This window comes from Columba livia, chromosome 19 (genome assembly GCF_036013475.1).
Source record: "Columba livia isolate bColLiv1 breed racing homer chromosome 19, bColLiv1.pat.W.v2, whole genome shotgun sequence".
Lineage (NCBI taxonomy): Eukaryota > Metazoa > Chordata > Aves > Columbiformes > Columbidae > Columba > Columba livia.
In genome coordinates this window covers 7947196-7972439 of record NC_088620.1, presented here as the reverse complement: position 1 = coordinate 7972439, position 25244 = coordinate 7947196, and the positions used below count along the sequence as shown (strand labels likewise).

At 44.4% G+C, this 25244-nt stretch overlaps 1 protein-coding gene across 3 annotated transcripts in view; it reads left to right on the top strand.

Moving 5' to 3' along the window:
• The first annotated feature begins 4349 nt into the window (after positions 1–4349).
• The window catches only part of PAPPA (pappalysin 1), a 174609-nt gene continuing 153714 nt past the window's right edge, over positions 4350–25244 (top strand). For all 3 annotated transcript variants that reach the window (XM_065035947.1, XM_065035946.1, XM_005498388.4), the window contains exon 1: positions 4350–4888. In XM_065035947.1, the coding sequence (XP_064892019.1) occupies positions 4492–4888 (397 nt within the window). In that variant the 5' untranslated portion in view covers positions 4350–4491. The remainder of the gene's footprint in view (positions 4889–25244) is intronic.

The window sequence follows — 25244 nt, the reverse complement described above, 5'->3', positions numbered from 1 at the left end:
TAATTAACACAGAACAAATGTGAAAATGTGTACATTACAGTAAATTGTGTGCTAATTGGCCTTAGAGAAATACTAAACATGAGGAAGAAATGGGCGTATAATTTCAAAGATATTTGAGAGGTTTTGCAGTCTGCTTGCAAATTGGATGAAAAAAAGTCAATATTTGACAAAACCATTATTTGTTATGATTTATTCGCTCAGCTCTAGTCTTGAACCTGGAAGTTATTGGCAGCTTCAGCTGAGATTCCTGCTGAGTATTTCTGCTTATAATGACTGCATACAGTATGTAGCACAATGCTATTTTTTTGGCATAATATCACAAATATCTATTTTAATTCTTGTCTCTATATATGTATCTAGGGTTTGGTGCTCCTTTCCTTTTTCTTGTGAAAATACCTCTAGATGGAGAACAATATCCTGCTCCCCTTACTTAGGAGAATACTCCACTCAAGTTCAACAGGAGGTTTATTCTCCTTGGGCAGAAACCCCTCTGCCAGAAGGCCCGTATATGACTTAAGTACTGGCTTAAGCAGAGAATAAATGTCCATCTGTGCAGGGTAGAATTTCTTCTGTTGTCAGGGAAGTTAGATCTGACCCACAGACTTAAGGAAACGCAGATTAACTCACTGTTGCTAAAATCACATCTCTTCTACTCTCTGCTCCTTATCACCCAGGACTCAAGAGTTTACATTTCACATTTTCTTTACACTTTTGCTATGTCTTTGAAATAGAACTGATTGAACGTGTAGTTCATGCTTTAGAGGTAAATTCCATCTTTTCCTACTTTCTTTGGAGAGTGTTGGTCTTTTCTCCCAAGTAGCAAGTGATAGGACAAGAGGAAATGGCCTCAAGTTGCACCAGGGGAGGTTTAGATTGGATATTAGGAAAAAATTCTTCCTGGAAAGGGCTGTTGGGCATTGGAACAGGCTGCCCAGGGCAGTGGTGGAGTCACCATCCCTGGGGGGTTTTCAAAGGTGTTTAGACATATTTCTTAGGGACATGGTTTAGTGCTAGAGCTGAGTTATGGTTGGACTTCATGATCCTGACGGTCTTTTCCAACCAAAACAATTCTATGATTCTCTGTCTACTCTGAGTACAAAAAGCTGAGCTTTGGGCCTTTCCTTCGTAGCAAGTATACCCCAGAGTTTGTTACCGGAATTGCAGTCAGATGCATTTAGTGTTGCATTTTGGTCACAGCGAAGCCCTTTTTTTTGCCAGTAATATTGTAAGGGAGAGAAGGTCAAATATGTCCAAAAGGAAATGGTGCAGTGCCATCAAACTGAAAAGTTTCGATGATTTTCTTTGGTGATTTCACCCAAATCATAATGTCCCTAAGAAACGTAATTTCACAGAATTAGCATTTTTCCACTGGAAGGGCTGGAACCTGCACTATTTAAGTTTAAGAGCCTGCTCTTCCAGACTACATGTGGGCAAAGCTCCTGGGGGCTTGCGGGGAGTTGTTGGGGGGGACGCAGTGTCCCCGGCAGTGCAACTCTTCCTACTTTAGCAATTATTTAAGTTGAACAGGTTCACTTTAAATTTTTGAATTTTTGTCTGATTTGCGTTGTCCTCTCTGTGTCAATTTAGAATAGTAAAGTGCAGTACTTAAGCTCTCATCTTAAATTGTTTGTGCTGAGCAGGCACGTACACGTGTATTTTTTGCATCCCTCTGAGTTCTTTGGGATGTTTATGGGAGTTTATACCGTGGTATAGCTTGATTCCTAGCTAACAGATTTCCTCTTGGTTGTTGAGAGGCTTAAGTTCTTGTGGTCTTCTATCAAAAACTTTGTAGATGTTGTCGGTACTTTGCGTCTGTCTGGTCAGCAGAGCTTTGTGGAGGTTCTCCTGCCCCTCTACTCTGCCCTGGGGAGACCACACCTGGAATATTGTGTCCAGTTGTGGCCCCTCAGTTCCAGCAGGACAGGGAACTGCTGCAGAGAGTCCAGCGCAGCCACCAAGATGCTGAAGGGAGTGGAGCATCTCCTGTGTGAGGAAAGGCTGAGGGAGCTGGGGCTCTGGAGCTGGACAAGAGGACACTGAGGGGGGACTCATTAATGTTTACAGATATCTAAAGGGTGAGTGTCAGGAGGATGGAGCCAGGCTCTTCTTGGTGACAACCAACAGTAGGACAAGGGGTAATGGGTTCAAACTGGAACACAAGAGGTTCCACTTAAATTTGAGAAGAAACAACTTCTCAGTGAGGGTGTCAGAGCCTGGCCCAGGCTGCCCAGGGAGGTTGTGGAGTCTCCTTCTCTGCAGACATTCCAACCCACCTGGACACCTTCCTGTGTAACCTCATCTGGGTGTTCCTGCTCCATGGGGGGATTGCACTGGATGAGCTTTCCAGGTCCCTTCAACCCCTGACATTCTGGGATTCTGTAAGGCGCAGATCTGTGTGGTCAGTGGGGGGCTCAGCTCTAGTTCTTGTTGACTTCAGATGGGACATTGTGGACATATCCAAGATCTCTGAAAATGCCAATTTTACATTCTTAAGTGTTTGCAAAGGAGTAAGAAACTGAAAAAAAAATCTTTCTGAAGCCTTGCAAGCATGCAACTCTTATTGAAGAAATTACTTTCATTGATTTTATCATGTGTATTTGAAGCGCAAGTAGTTGTAACAAACTCACACATAAGAGTAATCTGCAAAACCAGAAAGATTGCAGCCCCAGGAAAACTCTCTTGCATCATTGCTGTTAAAAGTTTATAAGGAAGCAAGGTGTGACAATCATTGATTTTGCCATGGAAGACAAGGATGGTGTGTGTTACTGGGTTTGTGCCTGAATTGGGTGTGATTTAATTTGGTTCTACTGGCCTTATTCTGAGTGGAACAGTGGCCCGTAGATTCAGTGTCTGCTGCTGCTAAGTCATTTCCACTAATTAAATACTTAGGAAAATGCTTTTTGTTGCCATCAGGGGGAGCTTTTGAGATCGTTCAAAAGTGAAAAAATAAAGGGAAAAAAAGAGGAGAAAAAAAAGAAACGTCCCAGCTCAGAAACAGAGATCTACAAACCAGCAAGCAGCCAGAACCTTACCTGTGGCTACAACTAAGCCAAGGAAACCAGGGGAGCTGAATTCCTTAGGCTGAAAAATCAGCAGTATTGAGAGAGGATTCTTTGATTCAATCCACCATTTTTTAAAATAATAATAATAATAATTATTATTATTAAAAAATCAGGAGTTCTTGGAGCATTCAAAAACCAAATCCTGCTCTGTTGCTACAGCTTCTGGAAGGCAAATGTTCTTCAAAAAGCTTCTCTCCTTTTAGCTTCTGATGATTCGATGGGGACCTTTGATGCAACATTTGGATTAGCCGCACACAACTGCACTGAGGGGGACCACAAAAGGGGGAGCCTGGCTGATTGCATAACTTTAAGAAAATAATAAGAGGAAAAGAAAGAATTAGAAAAGAGAGAGTGAGAAAGAAAGCAGGCAATTAAAAAAAATATCTGAGACTCAAGTTTCAAGACTCTTAATGTGCTGCAGAGGAGCATAAGGTTTACCAGCAAAGTGCAACGGGGAGTCTGAGAGGAGAAATAGCTTTCTCTTTTGCCAAGAAAAAAAAATAGGAATGTGTGTTTTGGACTGGACTGGGAAAGAAAGCTGGGGAGACTGCAAAAAGGGGGGTGCAGGGTTTGTGTCACAGCGATCCATTCATCTTGATTGTCTTCTGTAAAAAATAAATAAGAGGGGGGAAAGTGATAGGGGGAAAGAGGAAGAGAGGAAAAGGGGGGGGGAGAAAGCAGCAAAAGTGTTTGAACCTCTGGAGCTATCTGCTCCTTCAAGCTGATTGATTAGTCATGATCCCTGCAGTTTTAATGGGAATCATTCAATTGGGAAGGTGGAGCACCCTAGAGTAGATTAGCATATTCTTGTTTACTCATCTTCTGAGGGGCTTTTTCTCTTTTCTTTCATTTTGTGGAGAAGAGGGGAGGGGGGGGAGGCTGGGGGGAAGGAGGGGGTTGTGGCTTATGTTATAAAGGAGGCCAAAAAAATAAATAGATTAGAGCATCTTTTGGGGGGAGGGAAATCAGTGGGTCTGAGTCTTGGAGAAAGCTGGGGGGTTGTTTTGGTGTTTTGTTTTGTGTGTGTGAGAGAGTGTGTGGTGTTGTGTTTTTTTTTTAAGAAGAAAAAAATAAAGGGAAGAAAATCCAGCAGAGAAAAGAAGAGAGAGAGGAATTCCAGCTGTGGAGGAATAGAGGAGAAGAAGACAGATAGAGGAGGAAGAACAGAGAAATACATTTCAACCAAGGAGGAGTTTTGACTTATTTTATTTTTATTTGTTTTAAGGGAAAAAAAAATCTATAAGCAGGAAAAAGAAAGGAAAAAAAAAAAGAAAAAAAAAAAAAAAAGAAAAGAAAAAGCAACTGAGAAGGGTTATAAAAAGAGCAAATACCAAGAAGGGTGAACAAGAGAAGAAAGTCAAGGCAAGGAGGAGCCCAAAGCTGGCAGATCGGGAGGATTTGCAGGGGAGAAGGGGGGGGAAGATTGGAAATGCAGCTCTGGAGTTTGCTGCTGCCTCTCGCGCTCCTCTGCACAGCCCTGGCCAGCGGAGCCGAATGTGGGACGGACGAGCGCTCCCGCAGGGCCCGGAGGGCGGCCAGGCACCGCCGCCCGCTCCGCGCCGCCGCCCCGGGCACCTGTGCCACCAGGTCGGCCCGGGGCAGACGCTCGGCCGCGGGGCTGGAGCCGGGGCACGGCCCCCGCAGGAGGCAACAGCGGGAGGTGAAGGGCGACGAGGAGTCCCTTACCCCGAGCAGGGCGCTCTATTTCAGCGGACAAGGTGACCAGCTGCGGCTGAAGGCAGATGTTGAGCTGCCCCGAGACGCCTTCACTTTGCAAGTGTGGCTGAACGCCGAAGGAGGACAGAGATCCCCGGCTGTCATTGCAGGTAGGGAGTTCATCGTGCCTGTGGCTGCAGCATCCCTGGTACGTGCCGGGAGCCGGCAGAACGGGCGGCTGTAGGCGTGCGTGTGTATTGGTATATGCATGTGTGCGTTTAACTGTGCCTGTGTGCCCCGCGATGTACGGATGGGTGTGAGTGCATGTGGAAACACGCTCGGGTGTGTTTACTATCTATATATTTGGGCAAATACCGGAGCTCAGCGAACTGTCTGAAAGTATATGCTTGCAGGAAAAAGTTATGTAAACTTTTGCATAGGGAAATGGCAGTATCCTGGGTAGTTTCTTGATATCTGTGTGTACGGATCAAGATGCAGGTAGGAGACAGAGCTCTTACGGGGGGTTTTTACTTAATTTTCAGGTTGGGAAACTGTAAATACAGCATTTGAAAGTAGCTTGTATGTATGTATGAAAAGAAATGTATGTGTCTAGTGTGTGGCTGCAAAGAAAAGCATATCTAAGATCCCTGTATGATTTCCTCCGTTTTATTAGCTTTTCAGTGTACTTCACTGTTACCTTTCTAGATGTAACGTCAGCATGTGGTTTCCAAAATGCTATAAAGGAACTTTTGGCTATTGTGAAACCTCAAATGAATCAAATGAGTTTATAAAGTTCCCAAGCCCTCGGCACTCAGCTGGGGCTGGGACCAGCACTGCAGCTAGAGGATGTGTGGAGTATTTTTGTCTCCCCTTAGCAATGGCAAGTGTAACACAAATGACTGTAAGGTCAAATAGCCCTATAAAATCATTTAGTACTCAAAGCAGCTACCAGCGTAAGCTGTCTGAGCTGAAGAATAATGAGGAATACTGCACTTTTCTTATTTAAATTTTATGAGCCCATCATGAATTTGGGTCCTTTTCCCCCTCGTTTGCTCCCTCTCCCCCTCCCTCCCGCCACCTCCCGCCCTCTCCCCGCTTTAGTGATAAAGTGCAGTGGAGTTGTCGTGAAATCGGATACTTTTCGGAGGGTTACAAACCCTTATAAATGTTGACACATCCATCTTTGCTCTGAAGGAAGCCATAGGAAATGGAAATGTCCTCAAAAAACAAAAAAAGAAAACCAGTCAGAAAGAGAAACGGGTATTGGGGGGGTGCGGAAGACATGTTTTACAGTTCTTTTGGCAAGGAGATTCCCTGAAAGTACAAAGTTTCCATGTCCTAGGATGCCTTAAAGAGACAGGGAGGATTTCCCTTTTCCCTGTAACCGGAGTCGCTTCCGAGCAGAAGGCAGCGGGTGCTGGTGGCACCGCGGCTGCTCGCCTGTCCCTGCCACCTCCCTTCCCTCCGCCGCCCTGTCCCCGACCTGCGCGACTGTCCTCTCACTAGGAAGTTGCCTTGTCCTAAGGAAAACAAGAACTAAGATGACCCCAGCAGCGTGTTTCCTTAACTTTCCCCAATCCCAGCTGCTCCGCTCGCTTGTGGGGAGGGCGACGCGGTGTGTGTGTGGCTGCCGGGGTGGGCAGGAGGTGCCGGGCATGGGCTGGTCCCTATTGCCTTGAGTAGGACAGGCAAGAGGAGTGATTTCATAGGTGAAATAGGTTATTACTTGCTTTATTACCCTTGGCTTTCTCATACTCCACTCTTCTGGTTCCCAGTCTTAGCTTAAACCCCAGGGCTCAAAGTGCTTCCCTTTCAAGTTAGGAAAGGCAGAATTTGGGTTTACACGTTTCTCATCAGTGGCAAAACACAGTCGGTGTACGTTTTAATGTGTTTCATCCAACACCTAAGACTCCGTGTATGTCTTTGGTGCAAGTATCTCTAATTCACACAATAGGGAACCTAAACAAACACGCACTGAGATAATTTGTAGTAAAATACTTTAATTGGCTGGGGGAGGTTGGGTTGTTGCCTGTATAAAACACTTGACCCATTTTATGCATGGAAATAACACTCCACTGTGAAAAATGAAAAGAAATGCCCCAGTTTAGCACCGTGGAGCTTGCAGCTCGGCTCGGGAGGACTTTGTGATTTTTACTTTATTTGTAAGCTCCCCTTCCCCCCCTCGCATGCACTCTTGAAGAGGAGCCAGGTTTGGCTCTGTGTGTAAACACCTGGAAGAGGTCCAAGAGGAACTCACTCGGAGTATCCTCTGCACACCACAGCCTCCCAGACCTGCAGCAAGCTTAGGGAGAGATTACGCTTCCCTCAATGAGGAAATCGAGGGTTCTGGCTGCCAAAACTCTTGGCTTTCTCATTTTCACTGTTTTGGGATGTGACAGACTCAGGAGCCCTGTTCTGCCATTGAAGCTGCACCCGTAGGACCCCACTGAAATCAAGAGCCCTTCTGGGGGCTTGCGGAGGGTAGGGGGGGGTCAGGGACTGTGTCCAATTTGCTGACAGTGCCAGAAGTAGGTTTCTCCCCAACTTTCATCGCACTTGCAAAGTGGGAAACTGTGTGATTGTATGGATCTGAGGGAGAGGGCAGGACTGGCTGGAAGACACCTCTTTTTTGGAGTCCTCCTTGTGTCTTCATCTACTTTCTAGCCCCCCACCCTCTGCCTGTGTTGGTTGCCCCACTTCCACTCCTCCTTGCTGGCATGTGAGTGGTCACTGAAAGTTCTATAGGAGCCATATGTGTGCCTATAGGGGAAGCCTGTTGTGTCTGTTAAAAATCTCATGTAGGGCCCAAGTTGTTATCAGCTTCTATGCCTGAGCCCTGCTATATCGGAGCTCTTCTGCTAATCCAGGCTACAGGAGTTTCTGTTTCTCTCTGGAGCCAACTCTCCTTACGTCACCCTCTGCTGCAGTATTCCATTTGTTTTCATAAACGGCTAATTTTACAGCGCTGTTAAGTGGGTTCGTCATTGTGCCGGGCCATGCCCTGTCTCTGATGATAGGCAGTCCTCGGTGCCCGGCTTTGCCAATTTTCACGCTGGTTGGCAGGGATGTTATTGCTGCCCTGTTTGACTTCAGCGATATCTGTTCTGGCATTTGTCAGGGAAAGCTGTTGGGAAACTGGAAGTCTGACCCATTGATCTGTGTTACGCAAAAGCTCAGAAGCGTTTTGGGAGCAGGGCTGTGCTCGGTCGGTGCGGCTCTGCAGCCCGGGCAGCGCTCAGCCCGTGTGTACCCGCCTCCCTCCCTGGGCCACACAGTTCTTGGACAAACACTCCTTGGATGTTCGTACCTACCACACAGCACAGTACATCCCTCCTACAAACACACACACACACGTGCACATGGTATTAATCATCCAAGTTTGTGCACTTTCCCCTGTGGACTCTTTGAATGCATCTCTGGTTGTGAACGAAGGAGTTAAGGTCCGGACTGTAGGCAAGTTAGGTGTAATAATACACATGCTGTGCAAAATAAGACGCTTCAAAGCACCATTGACCTTGCTTCTGTTGTAATCAAAGATATTTCAGTTCTCTTGTGGAAATGCAACTCCATCCTGAGAAACTGGATCCCTGTGAGTCCCTCTCGGTGTGTTTTCTGGTATATGGCTCAGGAGCGGGATAGCTCATGTTTTCGTAGGAAGGAGATGTTGACTCTTTACTGGCTGGGAGCTGAGAGGAGCCAGATGAATGATCGGCGGCGGGAGCTGGCGTAAGAAGGCGTGCCTGCTCCGAAGAGTGAAAGTTATTTGTGTTTTGTTTTGTTTTTCCCTTCCCACTTTCACTCTCCTCTGTCTCTATTCCTCTGCCTGCCAACAGAGAGCATGATCCCAACTTAATAAAGCTTCATATGTAAGGGAGTGCCTATGTTTTCCCAGCTTCAGTCCTTGGTGAACATAAAACTGCAGCAGAATCCAAAGGGAAACAAATGCCAAAATCAGCACAGTGGAGCTCACATAAAGCCTCAGCTCTTGCATGTGAGAGACTGAGAAACATCTGTGTTGAGGTCCAATAATTGGGCAATTATAAAGATGTGTAATTGACACTGTGTAGGTCTGTTCCTTGTGCAGGGTTTAAGCATATGTATTTATTTGGGGGGGTTAATTTAGTTCCCTTGTGAAGTTTTGGAGTCTGATATTGAATTAATACACTTCCGGCAGAATTGGTGAGCTGATCCTTGTACTGGGGGTGTTTGGAACTTGAGGACATCGTCAATAGAGAGCTTGCTCCGTGTTTGGCTGGCATTAAAATAATTGGTAGATAGATAATGCAGCATTTTCTTGTCTTCAATGTCCTGTTGTCTTTTCATTGCGTGAATTTTTTCTTGTTTTGATCCGTAATGAAGTTCTAGAGTGAAGGACTATGGAATAAGTCCAATGTAAAGCTTGTGAGTTCTGTCATTTCATTAGGGCTGGTATGTCCCTGGGTGATGAGTATGATGGATGAAGGGGATTGACAGCTGGACCAAAGTGCCAGGAGCATGAACACCTGCCCAGATGTTCCTTCAGGGTGACAAGCCTCCAATACACAATTGCTGAAAGCTACAAGTAGCTCTGTGGCTTGGCTTCCCTGTAGATGGGTTCAAATGATCAGCTACTTCATCATTACAGATCTGGATAAGGCGTGACTAATAGGCCACTGAAAAAATATGGCATAGCTTGTCATTTCCTAAATATTTGCATTTGAACAGCACATTTCCTTCAGCCTGCAGAAGCTGGGGAAGAAATATTTTTTCTTTCCATGTGATTTCCAATTTTAAGTGGTCTTTTGACCAGCTACACACGAGAGTCAGAACAGAGCACGTATAAGAAAGTTGGGTTTGTTTTGTTTTCTTAAAGCACTTACTTGTAGGCTGCTCTAATTAATAAAATGGTAATAAAAGGAAGAGAGAAATTTGACTCTGTGTCGGATGGTAAATTTAGATTCCTAAATGATGTATGGCTGCCTGCTGTAGGCACGGAGATGTGTCCCAGGCTGAGCTCGCCTATCCAAGCTTCATTTTGGCCTGATTTATTTCAAGCCAGCCTGTTTCAGTTAGAAAGGCTCGTGTGAGGCAGAAAGCAAGCCGAGGGGATGGTGTTTGGAGAGAGAGCAGGAGCGGGGCGCTCCTTAGGGATCCGTGGAGACGTCTGGAGAAGAGCAGAGAAGAGCTGCGGCGGGAGGGCCTCGGTGGTGAGCATGAGAAGCAGCCCTTGGAGAGCCTTCGCACGCTAAGCCATCACAGAAACCCAGATCTGCTCTGTGATTTTGGTGCCTGAAAGTTACCGCGTCAGATTGAAGCTGCTCTCCGGGTCCCCACGGCACTAGGGGAGCATTGCGGATGGCTAAGGGGTCCCGAGGCCACGGCTGTGCCAAGCGGAGGTGACCACCATCACCCCCAGCCACGCGTGGTAATAATGAGGGATGCAATTAAATCTCAAATCCCTGAGCTCTCATTGAGCGGCTGGGAAGGGCTTTGCTGGCTCCCCGGGGACACAGATCCATAAAGGTAGGTGCCTCTCGTGTTTCTCATGAAGAATAGGACAGGGCTTTGCTTTCAAAGAGTGTTCAGGAGTTTGGTCGTGCCGGTCCCATGAGCTTCATGAGCTTTTGCCTAGACCGGGAGACATCCTTGGTTGGGTCAACAGCAAAGAGCTGAACAGATGGGCACAACCCTGGGGTCCGACCCTGGTTAAACACAGCAGGGACCCACCAGCTGGGTGGAGTGGGGATTTTTGGAGAAATGCCTTGTTTGGAGCCCAGGTCTGGCTTTCAGGACATAGGCAGTCCCAAGATGTGTGGCCACGCTGCCTGTCTAAGCAGCTTTAGGACAAAAATACTTTAGGACCAATGGGATTTCGGTGCTCTCAAGATAGACTGAGCTCTTTCACCTTGGGTTTCCGTTGCTCATGTTGGCCTGAGCCAGAAAAAAAGAGCCAAAATATAGTGGCTTTTTTTCAAAAAGACATATTGAAAAAAACAACCAAAATAAACCCTTCCATGACTGGGGTCAGCCGAAATGTTCCCATATAAGAGATTTGCTTCCAATTTTAGCTGTTTTTTTTTCAGCTCCTCTTTTCTTTTCTCTCATGGAAATTATAAGAGCAGAAGCAGAGAAGGGACCACCTGGGTTGCCAAATTCAGGCCCCTGCAGTGTCGGGGATATAACAGGAGATAATTAGTCCAGACATTGACAGAATATCCACTTTGTAGGTTCTGATATAGCACAGGCCACAGAAAATTTGCCAGTGCTTTACTATAAACTAAAGATCTTTAGCTAAGACCAAGAGCCACCACTACAATGTAAGACAGGAAAAGAGAAGGATGGATTGACATCTTAAGTACCTAAAATCCAAAGGCTGGCTTAGAAAAGTGTGAAGTATGAGAAAGAAAAACATTTGCTGGTAAAAGATATCAGCTTTCTTATTTTCAGAAAGTTAAAAAAGAATCAGGTGTTTTGACACTTTCGAACCTTCTACTTAAATTTTCAGTTAGAGTATTTGCCAAACCTGATCCTTTTCCCACAGATAGTCTGTTTTGATTAATTTCCCTTTTTCCTGAGAAAAATATTTTATCAAACATTTCCCACCCTCCTCTGGTCTTAATCTGTGTGGCAGTTCCTACATGGTGTCACAGTAGGAATGAACACATTCACTGTATTGCATTTCTGTTTCTTGAAATCTTGTATTCCAGATTATCTGAAAAAGCATCAGAAAAGCCTTGTTTGATAAGAAGCCTCTCCAGTTTTCTCTCAACTATATCAGCTAGTCTAATATCTTCTTTTTCTTCATTTAGCCTCCTCTCTCAATACTACAACATTTTTCATCTAACACTGTCTTTACATTATCAGTATTTATTTCTCTTTCTATTTCAAATATGCAGAATATATCAGACTTTTTTGTTTCCCAGGTTCTGGGCACAGAACAATTGACTCTGCTGTCCTTTTTGTTTGGTTATTTTCCCCAAAATGGGAGTTCTAAAAATGAAGGTGTATTCTGACCTTACGCTTCCACTGCTCTATGGGCATTTCCCTACCTTGGAGTAGCTGATATTCTGGATAAGATTTTTAGTTTTATTTCTGTGGAGAATAAATGCTTGATTGTTTTTCTGCTAATTTCTGCTTGTTCCTACGTTTCTCTCCATTTCCTCTGGTGTGAGCATGCATGCACACACACTATTTCCAAAGCACCTTTGATTTTTTTCCCAGATCAATAGAGCATTTAAACTCCAACGATCAAGGAAGAGCAGCTTATTTATTTCCCCATATATTCTGACACAAGTGGCAGATCTTGTAAACTGCTTTGATTTGATGCTAGTGCCTATTATAAAGTTTATTCTCCCCAAAGCCATCCATGAAGTCAAAGTCCTCTTATTCTGAACGTGAACAGAGCAGAACTCAAAAAGGTGAATTACTATAAAAGGAGTTAAAAGCAGAACAAGAGTGTAAGAATTTGCTTTCACCTCTCCTTGTTCACAGCGATCAGAACAATTTGCTTAATTGAGGGACTGTTCAGCATCCATGAGGTTGACAGCACCAAGTGGGGTGCAGGATGTATCACACCTAAAACTGTGAACAAATAGAAATACAAGTCAGATTGTCCCTTGGTGAGAGTGAAGCTGGACTCATGATGTTAGATTTATGCAGACAGCATGGATTTTATCCTAAACCTGTTGAAGATTGTGAAGAAATACCATTAACCTTGGCTGGCTCTGACTCGGGCTCTGATTTCAGAGTCTTTTCTGCACCCCTTCCCTGCAGCCTGGACTCTTCCATGGTCCTTCAGCATCCTCTATTTTGCTTTTCATGCTTTGGATGTAAGAGAAGAAAAACTGTAAAGCCCAAACATCAGAGAGATTGTCCAGGGGAAGGGGACATGTTTATTTTAGTTGGTTTTGCTATATTCCAAATCCCACTTTGGCCTCTGTCTCTTTCAACATTTCTCTCTCTTTTTTTTTTTTCCTTTAAGTCAGTATTAAAATGAGAACTTATTCAAAACAACACGCTCTCCGGTTTAGTGTTTTGCTGGGTGATGTAAGTGTGTAACTTTCCCGGCCAATCCCTCCACCCTCTCTTATCACCATCCTGGTCTCAGTTCCTTCTCTACTATCTGGTGTCCTTGATTCCCCCATCGTTCCCTCCCTCCTGCTCCACACAGTTGCTGCTTTTCTCCTCCCCAGCAAGCACACACCATGTGTAACCCTGCACTTTCAGTCAGTCTCATCTTCTTTCGCTGCAGGAGGGTGATGTCCCTTTCTTGGGGACCAAGGGTGGCCACCGGCTTGGTGGCTCCAGCCAGATGGTGTTGGAAGTGCTGTGGGAACAGCGGGTAAGCAGGCTGGGTGTTTGTGTGCTTACTCAGGACATATGCTCATGCATATTTTTCCGGGAATTATTGATATTGTTCTGTTTAATATCCATCCTAGTGGTACACAAACAAGGAGCGAGCAGTTGTTCTCCCAGAGAGGGAATGGGGGTGAAGTGAAACTGAGAAGCATCTGGAATTGGCCTGGTGAAGCAACATCTGAAAGAGGTGACACCAGCTCATGAAAGCAAAAGAATTACTGTGTTAGAGAGGAAAACCGTTCTGTTCTTTGCTGGTTAACTCCTGGGGTCTGGTAGGCTTTGCTTGAGTCTTCCTTTTGAGTGATGCTTAGGGCTCTTTTATCTCTTCTCCTTCCTCCTCTCTGCTGTGTTTTTCCTCCTTTTGCTTATCTAATTTATTGTCTCTTTATTTGCTTTAAATCACTTTCCCATATGGATTTCTCTCCTCTGACCCATCTTCCCCTCCCTCATCTGATTCCCAGGAGTCCTCTGTCGTCATGGAATTGGGAGAAGAGCAGCCCTATTCCGGACATGGAGCATCAGCTGCAGGCTCCTTTCCTCCTTCGTTTTCTTCCTTGCCTGTTCTCTGCTGTTAGTGTTGGAAGCATATTCTCAAAGATCATCCATTGGATTGAGGAAGGAGATCTTATCACCATTATTTTGTTTGTTTTATTCAAAACAGGGAAAGAAATGGAAAGGAAAGGCCTTCACTATTACCAGTGTTACTTAGTTTTGAGTGTAGTTTTTTTTTTTTCTCCTGTACTAATGTACCTAGTACTGTTATTTTCCTTTATAATTGCAGTAAAGTTGTGGTTTTGTAGTCCTGATAACTGCCTCGATGCATCCTGCTCATGATGGGAAGTTTCTCAGGCATGAGAAAACATTGCCCTTAAACTCAGGGAAACTGAGGAATGGAGGGATGTCCTGATTTGTCCAAGCTTTGGCAGTATGTTGGTGACAGAGCTGGAAAAAGAGCCCAGCAGGCTTGGCCTTTTGTGAAACACTTTCTATTAGGAGCTGTGATAGTTATTCCTCAGCCCGGGTGGTTCTTTGTGTGAAGTCAACACACCCTGATTCCTGTAGGGTGTTTTGTTGTAGCTGCTGGTGGTTCCTCACTGGGCAATTGTTGTTCCGAGCTGATGGTGGTTATGGCCTTTCACCTGGTGTGGCCCTGTTGAAAGCACTGGCAAGATGGGTGATGGGTGAAGAAGACACCTTGTATGTGTGACATGAGCTCTTTGGAGATGGCAGAGAAATCAGATGGTCTGGAATTAATATCTCTGACATAGACATGTTGGTAATGTTTGAATCGACATGAATTATTGTATTTCTCAAATGGAACAGCCCATAATGGGAGAGAAAAGCAAATATCACCGAAGTCCCTTAGTTCAGAGTGCACTCATTTAAATGGAAATACTTTGATATCTTTGATACATCTGCACATTGATTAATATATTGGCTTGCAGAAACAGCTTACTAAGCATGTTCCTAAAAAATGCCGAAAATCTGTCTCCTGATATCTCAGGTTATTCATTAAGGGCAAAAGCAACTCATGTACTCATTAGTTCAATACAGACTGGATGAGTGGTTGCAGAACGGGCTTTGCACATGTTAGTGCCTCAGACTGTTTCGGGGAGGGGTCGTCATCTAGTCCATGCTCTCATGAATAAACAACCTATGTTTCTGTCGGGAGCATCAACAGAGGGAGGCTGTACATCATACAATCCACACCATTTTGCTCTGAATCCAGCAGCATCTGTGCTTGTACAGACTGAGGCGCTAAGGCTGAAATCCGGCGCTCGCATTGCTACCGTCTCACATTGCACCTGTCTTCTGGGGTCAAAACAGCACCTTTCAGCAGTGATCATTGAATGGGAATTATTTTCTGTGTGAATTAGACAAGAATTGGAAGGCTTCTGTGCTGTAGCTCATGAATGGAGATGCTCAGGGAGAAAAAGCAAATGTTAACGAATTGCATTACGCAGGCGATTTTGAAACATGTCCTTGGCAGAAGGAAGGGTGAGCAGCGCAAGCCAGATTCTGCTGTTGAACGCACCGATGTAAACCTAGAGTAAATCCGTTAGAGAGGAAATCAAAGGGGCTGCCCCAGACTGATGAACGTGTAGAATTTGGGGCAGAAATAGAGTGCGTGCAATGGGGAAAATGAACAAGCTGAGGAGTGGATGTCGTGGGGAGCAACCTTTGAGCACCGGCACCGCTGTGGATGGTTTAATGTGGGTGTGTAATGGGTATGGTGATGCAGTGGGAAACATTTGTACAATGTGGGGTTGTTTTTACTTTTTGGAGCATTTTCTGGATACACCTATCGTAATCCCTCTAGACTGTGAAATTAGGCCACGTACTGGTTTTACAGTGAGCCCTTTGTGTTTCTGGCAGCAAACACTCCTGAACTCTGCTCTCCAGTCTTGCGGCTGTAAACTCCTTTACCCCCTCCCATACTGTCCCATCTCCAGCAATAATATCCCCTCCTCTGTTGATAAACAAACACCCCCAGAGGAAGTTCACAGGAAGAATGGTTATTGAAAATGAACCAAGCGGTCAGGTCCAGGCCGTGGGTTGCTGCATGTTTCCTACTCTACATCTGCTTGTAGGAGTTGCCTTGATGAGATGTCTGCCTGTCTGTCTAACCATGAGTCTTTTCCTTCTTTTCCAGTCCTCATGAAAAATGCAGAAGATAAAAGAGAGAGTAGAATTAGTCTCAATTTGCTTTAAAATCAGCGTGGACAGTATTTGGGAACCCCAAGAAGGGAGACTAGCTTCAATGAACTTGTAGAATTTCTTATTGAGAAATACACTAATTTTTGTCTGGTCTTCTTTTAAACACTGAAATGTAGATTCTGGCTTCAGGCAAAACTGTTGCTCTGGAGTTGTGCAAAGGCTGGAAAAGGACTAAAACAGCCCAAAGGATAATTGTCCTACTGCAGTCTGAGCAGGAGGCTGATGCATCTGGTGTCACCCATCTCTCTCACGGAGCCACCAGTGTAAGGAGGTAGGAGTGAGCAGGACCCAAGGAAATAGGTAACTGTGCAGTCACTGTGAGCTCTGGAGCAAGGGAAAGATAGGGATGACAATGGTAATTGAAAACACAAAATGCTTTAACTTGCTCCAGACATCCCTCAAATCCCTCACAGCCCAGGGGGAACCCAAGAAAATGTCTGTTTACTTGTGGCTGCTCCTGGGTTGTGCCTTTGGTACTGCGCCTTGGTGGCCTTAAGTAGAAGGTGAGGGAATTACGGGTCCGTTTACTTCCAGGAGATGCTGGGATACTGTATAAAGCCTTTCTGGCTATTCAAATATGTGAGGAAAATCACCAAATTAAAGAAAAGCTTTGGGAGTGGTGGAGGCAGCACTGGAGAGGGCTGTGGCTTCTTACTTGTACAGAGGTGTGGTATTGATATAGTGCTCATGTCACTGTCCCAGGCTTCCTCTCTTCCTTAAGGAATGTCTTTGGAAATTGGGAATGAGGGTGTTTAAACAGATTTAACAGATGTGAAAGTTGTAGTCCTACTTTTAGTTCTAAGAGCCTTGAAGGTTTAGATGTATTACAAAAGGTTTCCAGTGCTGGCACAATTTCCGTACCTTAAAATAGGATGGTTTAAAATAGTCTTATCTGTTGCTTTTTGTTGAAAGAGCTGTTTCTCTTATTGTACAAATATTTTCTGGCATGTAATTAATAGCCTTATCTGTAAGACTATTCCAGTGTGGTCTCTCCGCCTCCCACCTCAATGGGGAGGAAAGACAATCAGAAATGAGCATTTTGTATTGCAGCATGGACAAATTTATCAGTTGTTGCACAGTCCCTTTGCCTGTGAACAGATTAAATGAAGAAGGGGGACAGGGTGGTGGTGGAAATGGACCTGATTTATACTGGTGAGCTTCCTTCCGGAATTCCAGGATAGCTATCAACTGTTCCTCCTAGGAGGAATATTGAGCGATTCGTTCTTGCCCTTTCAAGAGCTCTGAATTAATGAAGAGCAGAGTATCTTCTGCTCATCTTTGCACTGGGAAAGACTGGAATTCCCCAAAGTCCTCTTGCTAGAGATGGTTTAATCAAACAGACTGTTTACATTCTGTGTCTCACCAGAGGCAATGCTCAAACAGGGGTGGTCTTCAGCTATACGCTGTAATACTAAGGGTTTATTTTATTTTCTTTCAAACATCAGCATACCACCAGTTTTACTGGGAAATGGCCGTATCCAAACACCTGCAGGCTCCGTGGAACAGACCAGAGAGAGAAACAACAGTAGCTGCATCTCACAGAGGCAAAATGACACTGCCAGGGGTCTGTGCTTCTTCTCCAAAGGTTTCTGCAGGGTTGGGATTTGGCAGCAAAGGTGGTCCAGGAGCACTTGTGCTCATGGAGGAAAACACCTTACAGAGGTAGGAGCCTGAGCACTGCACCAAACTCTTCTCTTTGCTTCAAGCACTGATGGCAGAGGCAAGAGAAACAGGGTGTTTCTGCCCCAGCCATGTGTTTTGTCCCACACTGTCATGGCCAAACTATTGTAGTGACCAGTTTCTGTGGCCTGATACTTTAGAAGGCACTAAGTGAAATGGGAACTGTGTATTTCATGAGAGGGAAGAAGGAAATGAGACTATAGTAGCTCTTCCTACTATTGCCCATCTGCCTCTGGATGAATGTCGCTTGCACTTATATCTAGAAACCAACACTTTACAGCACATCTGTGTGTCTGAAATGGGCCACAAACCTTGAGTCCAGATCTAATCTTGTGTTCAGATACAGGGTTTTTCTTAAAAAATATTTTGGTATCTTCTGGAAGTGATGTATTTCAGCTCCCCATGCACGGGATTTTCTGTGCATCATTGAGGAGGATGCACGTAAGTAGGCAGCGAGGCCAACATTCTTCCAAACCCAAGCACTCCAACCAGCTGTTCGGCAGGGATGCTATTTATTGAGAACTGTCAATGTGTTCAACACATGGTGTCTTTTGCACTGACAAGCTCGCAGCTTGGCTTTGATGGGGTTTCTCTGACACTTGTCAAACACTGGGGACACTTGTCAAACACTGGGGACAGGGCAAGTTTTTATGTGAAAATTATTACAGAAGGGCATTGCAAAAAGATGTTCTGTAAGGAAAGGAGAGACAGAAACTCTCTGGCAGAGAAGAAAACAGAGGGATTTGCAAAGGGTTTCTTTTTGGCTGGCGGTCACGGGAAGAGAACAGAGATTTCCTTCAGCGATAAATTAGATGCTTTGGGAGAAAGAGAGTGTTTGTGTCAGCGGTGATGAAACTGCTGTGTGAGAGAGAAGCAGGCTCCCTCTTCTGCTAATCCAAGCTGCTTGTTTTGTGGCAGAGTGGTCGGAGGTGCACAGGTTGCACTGGGATTTTAGCTCCTGCGTTGCAATTGCTCTGAGGTGCCTTCAGCTCTGTCCTTTCCGTCTGTGAAGGTGGGATGATGGTTCTCAGCAGCCCTTAGAGATGCTGTTTGTAAGGATGAGGTAATAACATCAGTGCAGTGACAGTGATGCTGTAAATGGCAAATGCCGCTCCATGGTACCAAAAGGAAGAAATGCTCAGCCAACAAGTCCCGTTGGCCAGGGTCGTGTTCGGTCCCTGCAGCGCTGGGCTGCGATAAAGAGAAGACTCAGGTTGAGGGATGCCAGAGACAAAAAGAGAGAGGTATATCTTGCCAATCTCACACTTATCAATTTGTCCCATCTTTTTTCTCTTGACTTGTGTAAGCTCGTATTCATGAGTATCCCAGGTATTTATTTTCCCCTACTGAAAAACAGTGTGACTCTGGCCACATTCCCTCCTATTCAGCACAATGCAATCTTGGCTCTTTACTAGTTAATATTTTCTGTCAACAACCTGCAAGAAAACATAAACTCAGTGCTGATAAAATTTGCAGATGTTGCAGAGTTCAGGGAGTGGTAAACAATGACCAAAACAGGACTCTCTTTTGGGTGTTTTCAAAAATTGAGAACATGCAAACAGTATGCATTTAGAGTAAAGCCAAATGTGAAGTCATACATATAGAAAGACGGGCGGCAGGTCAGATGTAAAGGATGGATGGTGGGGGAAGGGGCTTTCACCTGGAAGCTGAGTGTGTAGGAGTAACCACGTGTTGGAATAGATAAAGCATGTCAATGTGAGCTGCCAATGTGATGCTGTGGCCAAAGGTTTGGAGTCATCGTTGGCTATGGAAACGGGGAAGCATTGAACGGGACCAGGGAGGTTCTGTTGTCCTTGTGTTGAAACTGGAGTGGCTGCTGCTGGAGCACTTTGAACAGCCCTGGTGTCCACAGTTTAAGAAGGATGTTGTATGAAGGAGGATTTAGAGGGGAAAAAAAAATAACCATGACAATAATTATAGGATTTGTAACAAGACTTGAAGTATTTGACTCGGAAAGATTAAGAGGTGGCTTGATCATCATGATCTTTAAGTATATGTTTGGGGAATATTAATCTGCTAATTGGAGGTTGGGAATCTAATAATAGAGGATATGAGTAAATCCAATGGATGCACATGGAGACTAAGCAGCTTCAGAACAGGGAAAAAATGTAGTATTTTATCTTTAAGAGTAGTCAACCTTTGAAAAACCTTTCTGAGTAGAATGGTGGAATACCTGTCACCCTAACTTTCAAGTTAAAATTCAGTGTTTTTCCAAATTACAAGTTCTTTAAAGAGGAGTTAATTCAGTCCTCACCTGTATTGTGTCTGAGCACTTCTGTAATGTGAGATTATTCTGGGGTTTTCAGCTATTATTGCAATAATAATTGAAGGGAATAGTAAAACACAGGTAGCAGCAGGATGCTAATTTTGAACCTTTAAATTTTCCAGTATTTCTGTGGATTCTCCTTGATAGTGATAGGGTATTTCTAATAGCCATAATATTCCCACCTCTTTTTTTAGTGTCTTCTGGGCATTGCTATAGTTGAATTGTCAGGCTCAGTTTTATATGTTCTTGATCTTATTTAGACTTTGTCACTGAGCATTGACTTGGCTTTTCCCCTTCAAAACAGCCCAGTGTGCCAGTCTGGAAGACAAGCTGCAAATCAAGACTGAAATCTTTTCTCATTGACAGTAGCAGCAGTTTTATTGTTGACTTCAATGACACCAAGAATTTACCTCCAGAATACAACTTTGGGGAGTGAGGTCGAGGTTTCCTTCTAGAAGCTGGAGCATTGGCGAGGTCAGGACTGTGAAGCTAGCACAGCAATCGTTCCTTAAAAACAAAGAAGTGAATGAGAACGCAGAAAATAAGCTTGGGGATGACTTTTGCATGTCCTCTCCTTGCTGGGTGGTCTGTGTTATGGTCTTAGGGCAGAGCAGCGGTCTGGAAGGGTATGTAGGTTGTGTGCTGAAATGACCTATTCCCGGGACTTTGGCCGGGTTGCAACCAGAAAATATAGAGCAAAGACCTATCAAAGGTAATTAGTGTTCTGAGACAGGATTTTATTTCATTTGAGCCATGCTCAGCTGGAGACTGTTTCTCAAAATTCAGATTTAAGCCAAAAGCTTGAAATGCCCTGGTCTGCTCCCTCAAAGCACATGTACACATAGGTCTATGCACAGAGAAAGTAGCGCATATACACGCTGTTTTGTTAGTCTTAATTTCTCTGGTTCCAGATTTAACCAAAAGTGGAAGGGCTGAAATAACTTAAGAAAGGTTGGACATATGATATTTCCTGCTGCTCAGCTAAACACAAGAATTGCCAAAAATCTTCCAAGGTAGCTTGTTTCTTTTACATTTTTCTCCCAGTTCTGCAGGCTTGAGAAGGTCAATTACTTCTGAGAAGCGTTTGACTTTGGCAATGCTTATGGAAAGCGAAGTAGAATTATGACCTTTTGGAGGTTTGCCCATCGCTGTCCCATCTTGTCCTTTAAGAACTAAAGGCTGAATTTTCAGCTACAGCCTTCGGCTTAATAGGTGTGAATTTGTTTCTGTACACTTCTAAGACTTTGCGAGTACCTGTGTGAGAATTTGCTTTTAGATGTCTATTTATTTGTGCTCACAGATCAAGCGATCACTGATATTTGTAGAGCAGAAATACAGGCTCAGGTATTTGCAAGAGGAAAAATCATACCAAAACAAATGAAATTGGATTCAAACTGAGCAGAAAAATAGAGGTCTAAAATTATATACTTAGGTTAGTATGTGGTGACTACAGCCTATCTGGAATGCATACTATAATAGTTATATCATGTTAGAGAGGCAGGGTTTTTTTCAGCAAGATGTTTCCTAGAAAGCAGAAACATCTCTGTGGTTTGTGTATGGGTTTGGAACTTGTATGCAAGTATGGAGCGGGAATTTGAGGCATGAAATAATCATGATGAGAGAAGGGCCAGATCCCTTTCAGAAGCGACAGCAGCAAAGAGGCACCATCGGCTCCGTTCCGCCTGCTGTTGCTGCACGCTGTTCTGGGTATTGCAGCGGAGATGGTTCTTTTAAGGTTGGTAAATTCCTCAGTTGTTTCTATTAGTACAGGAAAGATGCAGTCATATGAGAAAGCCAGATGCAATAAGATATTTGAGCCTGGATAAGATCTTAAGATATTTTTACAATAAGATGTTTAATTCGCACTGAGGCAAAGACCTTGCATGGTATGAATCAGTGTAAATGCACTGGAACTCCTCGGCTTTGCACTCACAAAGTATCTGCCCAAGAATGTTCTCAAAATCCAATTAAATAACTAGAACTGTTTCATGTGGAAATGCCCCTCAATTACAAAGACAAGTCTAAGCTATCATGATGTGATTTTTACAGCCTCCTTGCAGGGTGCCCTAGTTTGCATTCATGGAATTTTTTGTTTTTGTTTTGGTTTTGTAATAATGTGGATGTTGGCCATCTGTCTGATCTTGGAAAGGTTGTAAGGTTGTCCCCGCTCCCCAGGTCCTCTTCCCACTCCCTCATTGATCATAATGTTTGATTTAGGTGCCACTAGATTTCCTCCTTTGTTCTCCAGCCCTCGCTTCCCCCCCACAAACACACATGCATTGTGCAATGGTGTAAAAGCTCTTGTCTCTGCAGCTGGGAGTAGTAACTGCTCAGCTGGTTCCAGTGCTGCCCTAAAGCTGCTGTAAAGGTCAGAGACAAGGGAATTCTAAAAAGCAAAACAAGCTGTGTTGTTGTCCCCCGCTTCAATCCTGGCTAGGTGTTTTGATCAGCACCACATGCAATCTCATGCATAGAGCTCCAGTTCTCACTGCTGTGTGTTTCTGTGTGTTTCTGGCCATCGAGGGGGTTCCACAAGGCAGCATTTTGGGCGTTTTTCCAGCCCAACGACAGGTTTGGCTGCTGTTGCAGCTGATGGACTTGCAGTGCTCGTCAGGCACAGAGCACATTTTGAAAGGAGGTGCCATATTGAAGTCCCGGTGGGCTGATGGGTGTTGTGCACGGTCATCTGATGGCACAGATGTGCCCCTGATCATCCTTCCAGGAGAACGTTTCCTCCTGGGATGCTCTGGCCATCTGATCTGCTCTGAGGTATGCTGACCTATCTTGACCCAGTTTATGATCAATTCTCTTGGCTGTTTTCTAAAAGGAGCCCAGAAAATACCCCTTTATCATTTGAATTGCCTGGAAGTTATGGTACTTATAGCTCTGTTCCTTCCGTAGAAGATACCCTCTGTGTTTGCTCTCAAGCATTAACTCTCAGAAAGGGGAGGAAAGCCTCTCTGTGTTAGCATGCATACACAAGAGCAAATTTCTCTGTGGAGCTTTAATAGCTAATCAGTATTTGGCTGATAGTGCAGGGAGGAGGAGGAGATGTGGAGGCAGAGGTAACATGTTCCACCAAGCACATTGCTGGGTACGTTCATCTGTGTGTGCAGAGCGACCCTTTTGCTGATGTGCCATTGTATTTATGTCCCTTTTTTTGCAGCTTTGGTTGTGTGCTTTCAGTTTTGTGTGTGTTACTTGGGCATGCGTACGTGAAAGACGGGTGATTTTCATGCATGCCTCTTGATATGCATCTATGTGTTTTGCAACATCTGCTTTTAAAGTGACAATGATGTTGATGCTGGATTTCTCTAAAGGTGAATACACTGGCTGAGCTACAATAGGATGGTTAATTCATAACCCGGCTCTGCTGATGGGTGAGCATAGATAAACTTGGAAGTTGAGAGGTGTGTTAAGGTCCCTTTGAGCCAAACCAACAAACTTACTGAGGGCTTTCCATTCCCTATATTTGAAGGATGTCTGAGTTTTCATAAACACTAAACTCAGCTTTGCTATCAGCAGCACTAGATTATCTAAAACTGGCATCCAGCAGCCTGAATTCTTGTCTGAATCAAGCCTGATGCAAAGTCTCCCGTGTTTATGACATATACCAGTGATTCTCTGAAGGAACACGCTGATGGCTGCAGAGTTTATGACTTAACATTAAGTAGTACCCAAAGGAAGCCCGACTGTGCATTCTTAATACCATCCCTACGTCTGCATGTGTTGTGGTGATCTCTAAGAACATGGGCGCACGCTCGTTTTTCAAGCTTCAACCAAAAATGTTCAGTTTCTGAGAACAAGGCAGGAGAAATAACTTGTTTTGTAGATACTGGAAATCCTTACCCTTGTTCTGTGGAATGTTCCCATGGTCCCAGACTTTATAGCAGGGGCTGAAGTTTGACCCTTGCGAAGGATGTGCTTTTTCCTATCCATCTAAAAGCCCGCCCAAGACTAGTTATTAGATCGTAAACAACCACAGACTGTTAACCAAGTACCAGTCTCCACTGGTTCTGCAGATTTATTGTGAAACACTGAGGAAGATCTAGATAAGAAGCCAACCTTCCCCCCAATGCTTGTTTATGCTGATGCTGTATACACAGGAGCCCTTGCAAAAGCAGTACCCAGTGCAAGGGTGACCCTGTTGTAACACTGCAAGGACTGAAGCTCGCTTCTCCGTGCCGTCTGGTTCTGCAGTGTTGTGTGTTCACTTACGTCTCAAAATCCTCACAATCAAATAAATTCTCACCCCAGCCTACCAGATCTATTTGCAGTAAGCTCTTATATACTGCTAGTGGGTATATTCTCACAACAGGCTCAGTGAAGTGTCGCTAATATGATTGTTCATGCCAGTGACTGCTCGGTTGCAGCCTACATGATTTTGTTATCAGAAGGGAAGGATTTATATAATGATCATAACTAACCAACCACTACAAATTCATGTTTTGCTGTTTTAGGTGTTCTCACCTCCCTGTTTTCAGGCTTCAAGGTGTCTCATTGAGCATGTGAGTGACTGGGAATTTGAGAAACAGTACAGAATATATGCTTAATTTAATGCTAAATGGCAATGATATAAAGATGTTGATATTGCAAAGAGCCTTGGGCCAAATTCTCAACGTTAAACAGGCATAGCTGTATTAGACACTGTATTTCTACATGATGAAGATCTTGTCTTTCATGTCGAAACAAAAAGAACTCCATCCTTCTGTCTCATCTCTGAATCCTATTGCATAGCTTGTGATTGACAATATCTGGTGTAAATTTAGCTAGATTGATGGCAGCAGCAAACATCCCCTTTTTGCTGGCTTAAGTAGTCCATGGCCACCTGAGCAAGTCTCAGGTGGTTTGCTAGAGCCACTCCTCGTCTCAGGGGGCGACCTCAGGAGGCCTCTCAGCTGTCTTGGAAATGGTATAGACAGAGATGTTGCCTTAAGTACTCTGGACTTTGAATTATTTAACTATTGCGGAAGGAAGTGGGGGCTGGGGGAAGCGTGGCAAAGGAAAGGAGAGATTATTTCTTCCCTTTGTAAAACTATATTGGGTTCAACATCATACCATGAAATATCCAGTGCAGAACTCAAGAACTGCTCCAGTGGATCTTCACTGACTTATCCAATTGCATGGAACATGGGGATACTTAACCCAAATCTGTCGCTTTTAATTATTTTCCTCTGGACAGATAAAAGCTTTCTATAGGTTCCTGTAGAATATTTGCTCTTTCAAGCGTTCCTCTGTGCTTTGATACTAAACGATTAAAGCATGCTAGAGAAAAAAACAGCCCCAACCTTTAGCTCCCTGTTCTTGGGCCCCCTGACTGCAGCTTTGATTGTTGACCTAAATTCCCCTTTCATAACTGAGTCCCGTCACCTCTGGTTGGAGTCTCCCAGCAAAACAGCCACGGCCAACTTTCAGAAGTGCAGGGCACTGTTTTCCCTCCTGCCTTGCGTGGCTGTGACGGGCTCCGCGGCACACCTGATGTGTTCAAAGTCAAACCGCCCTTC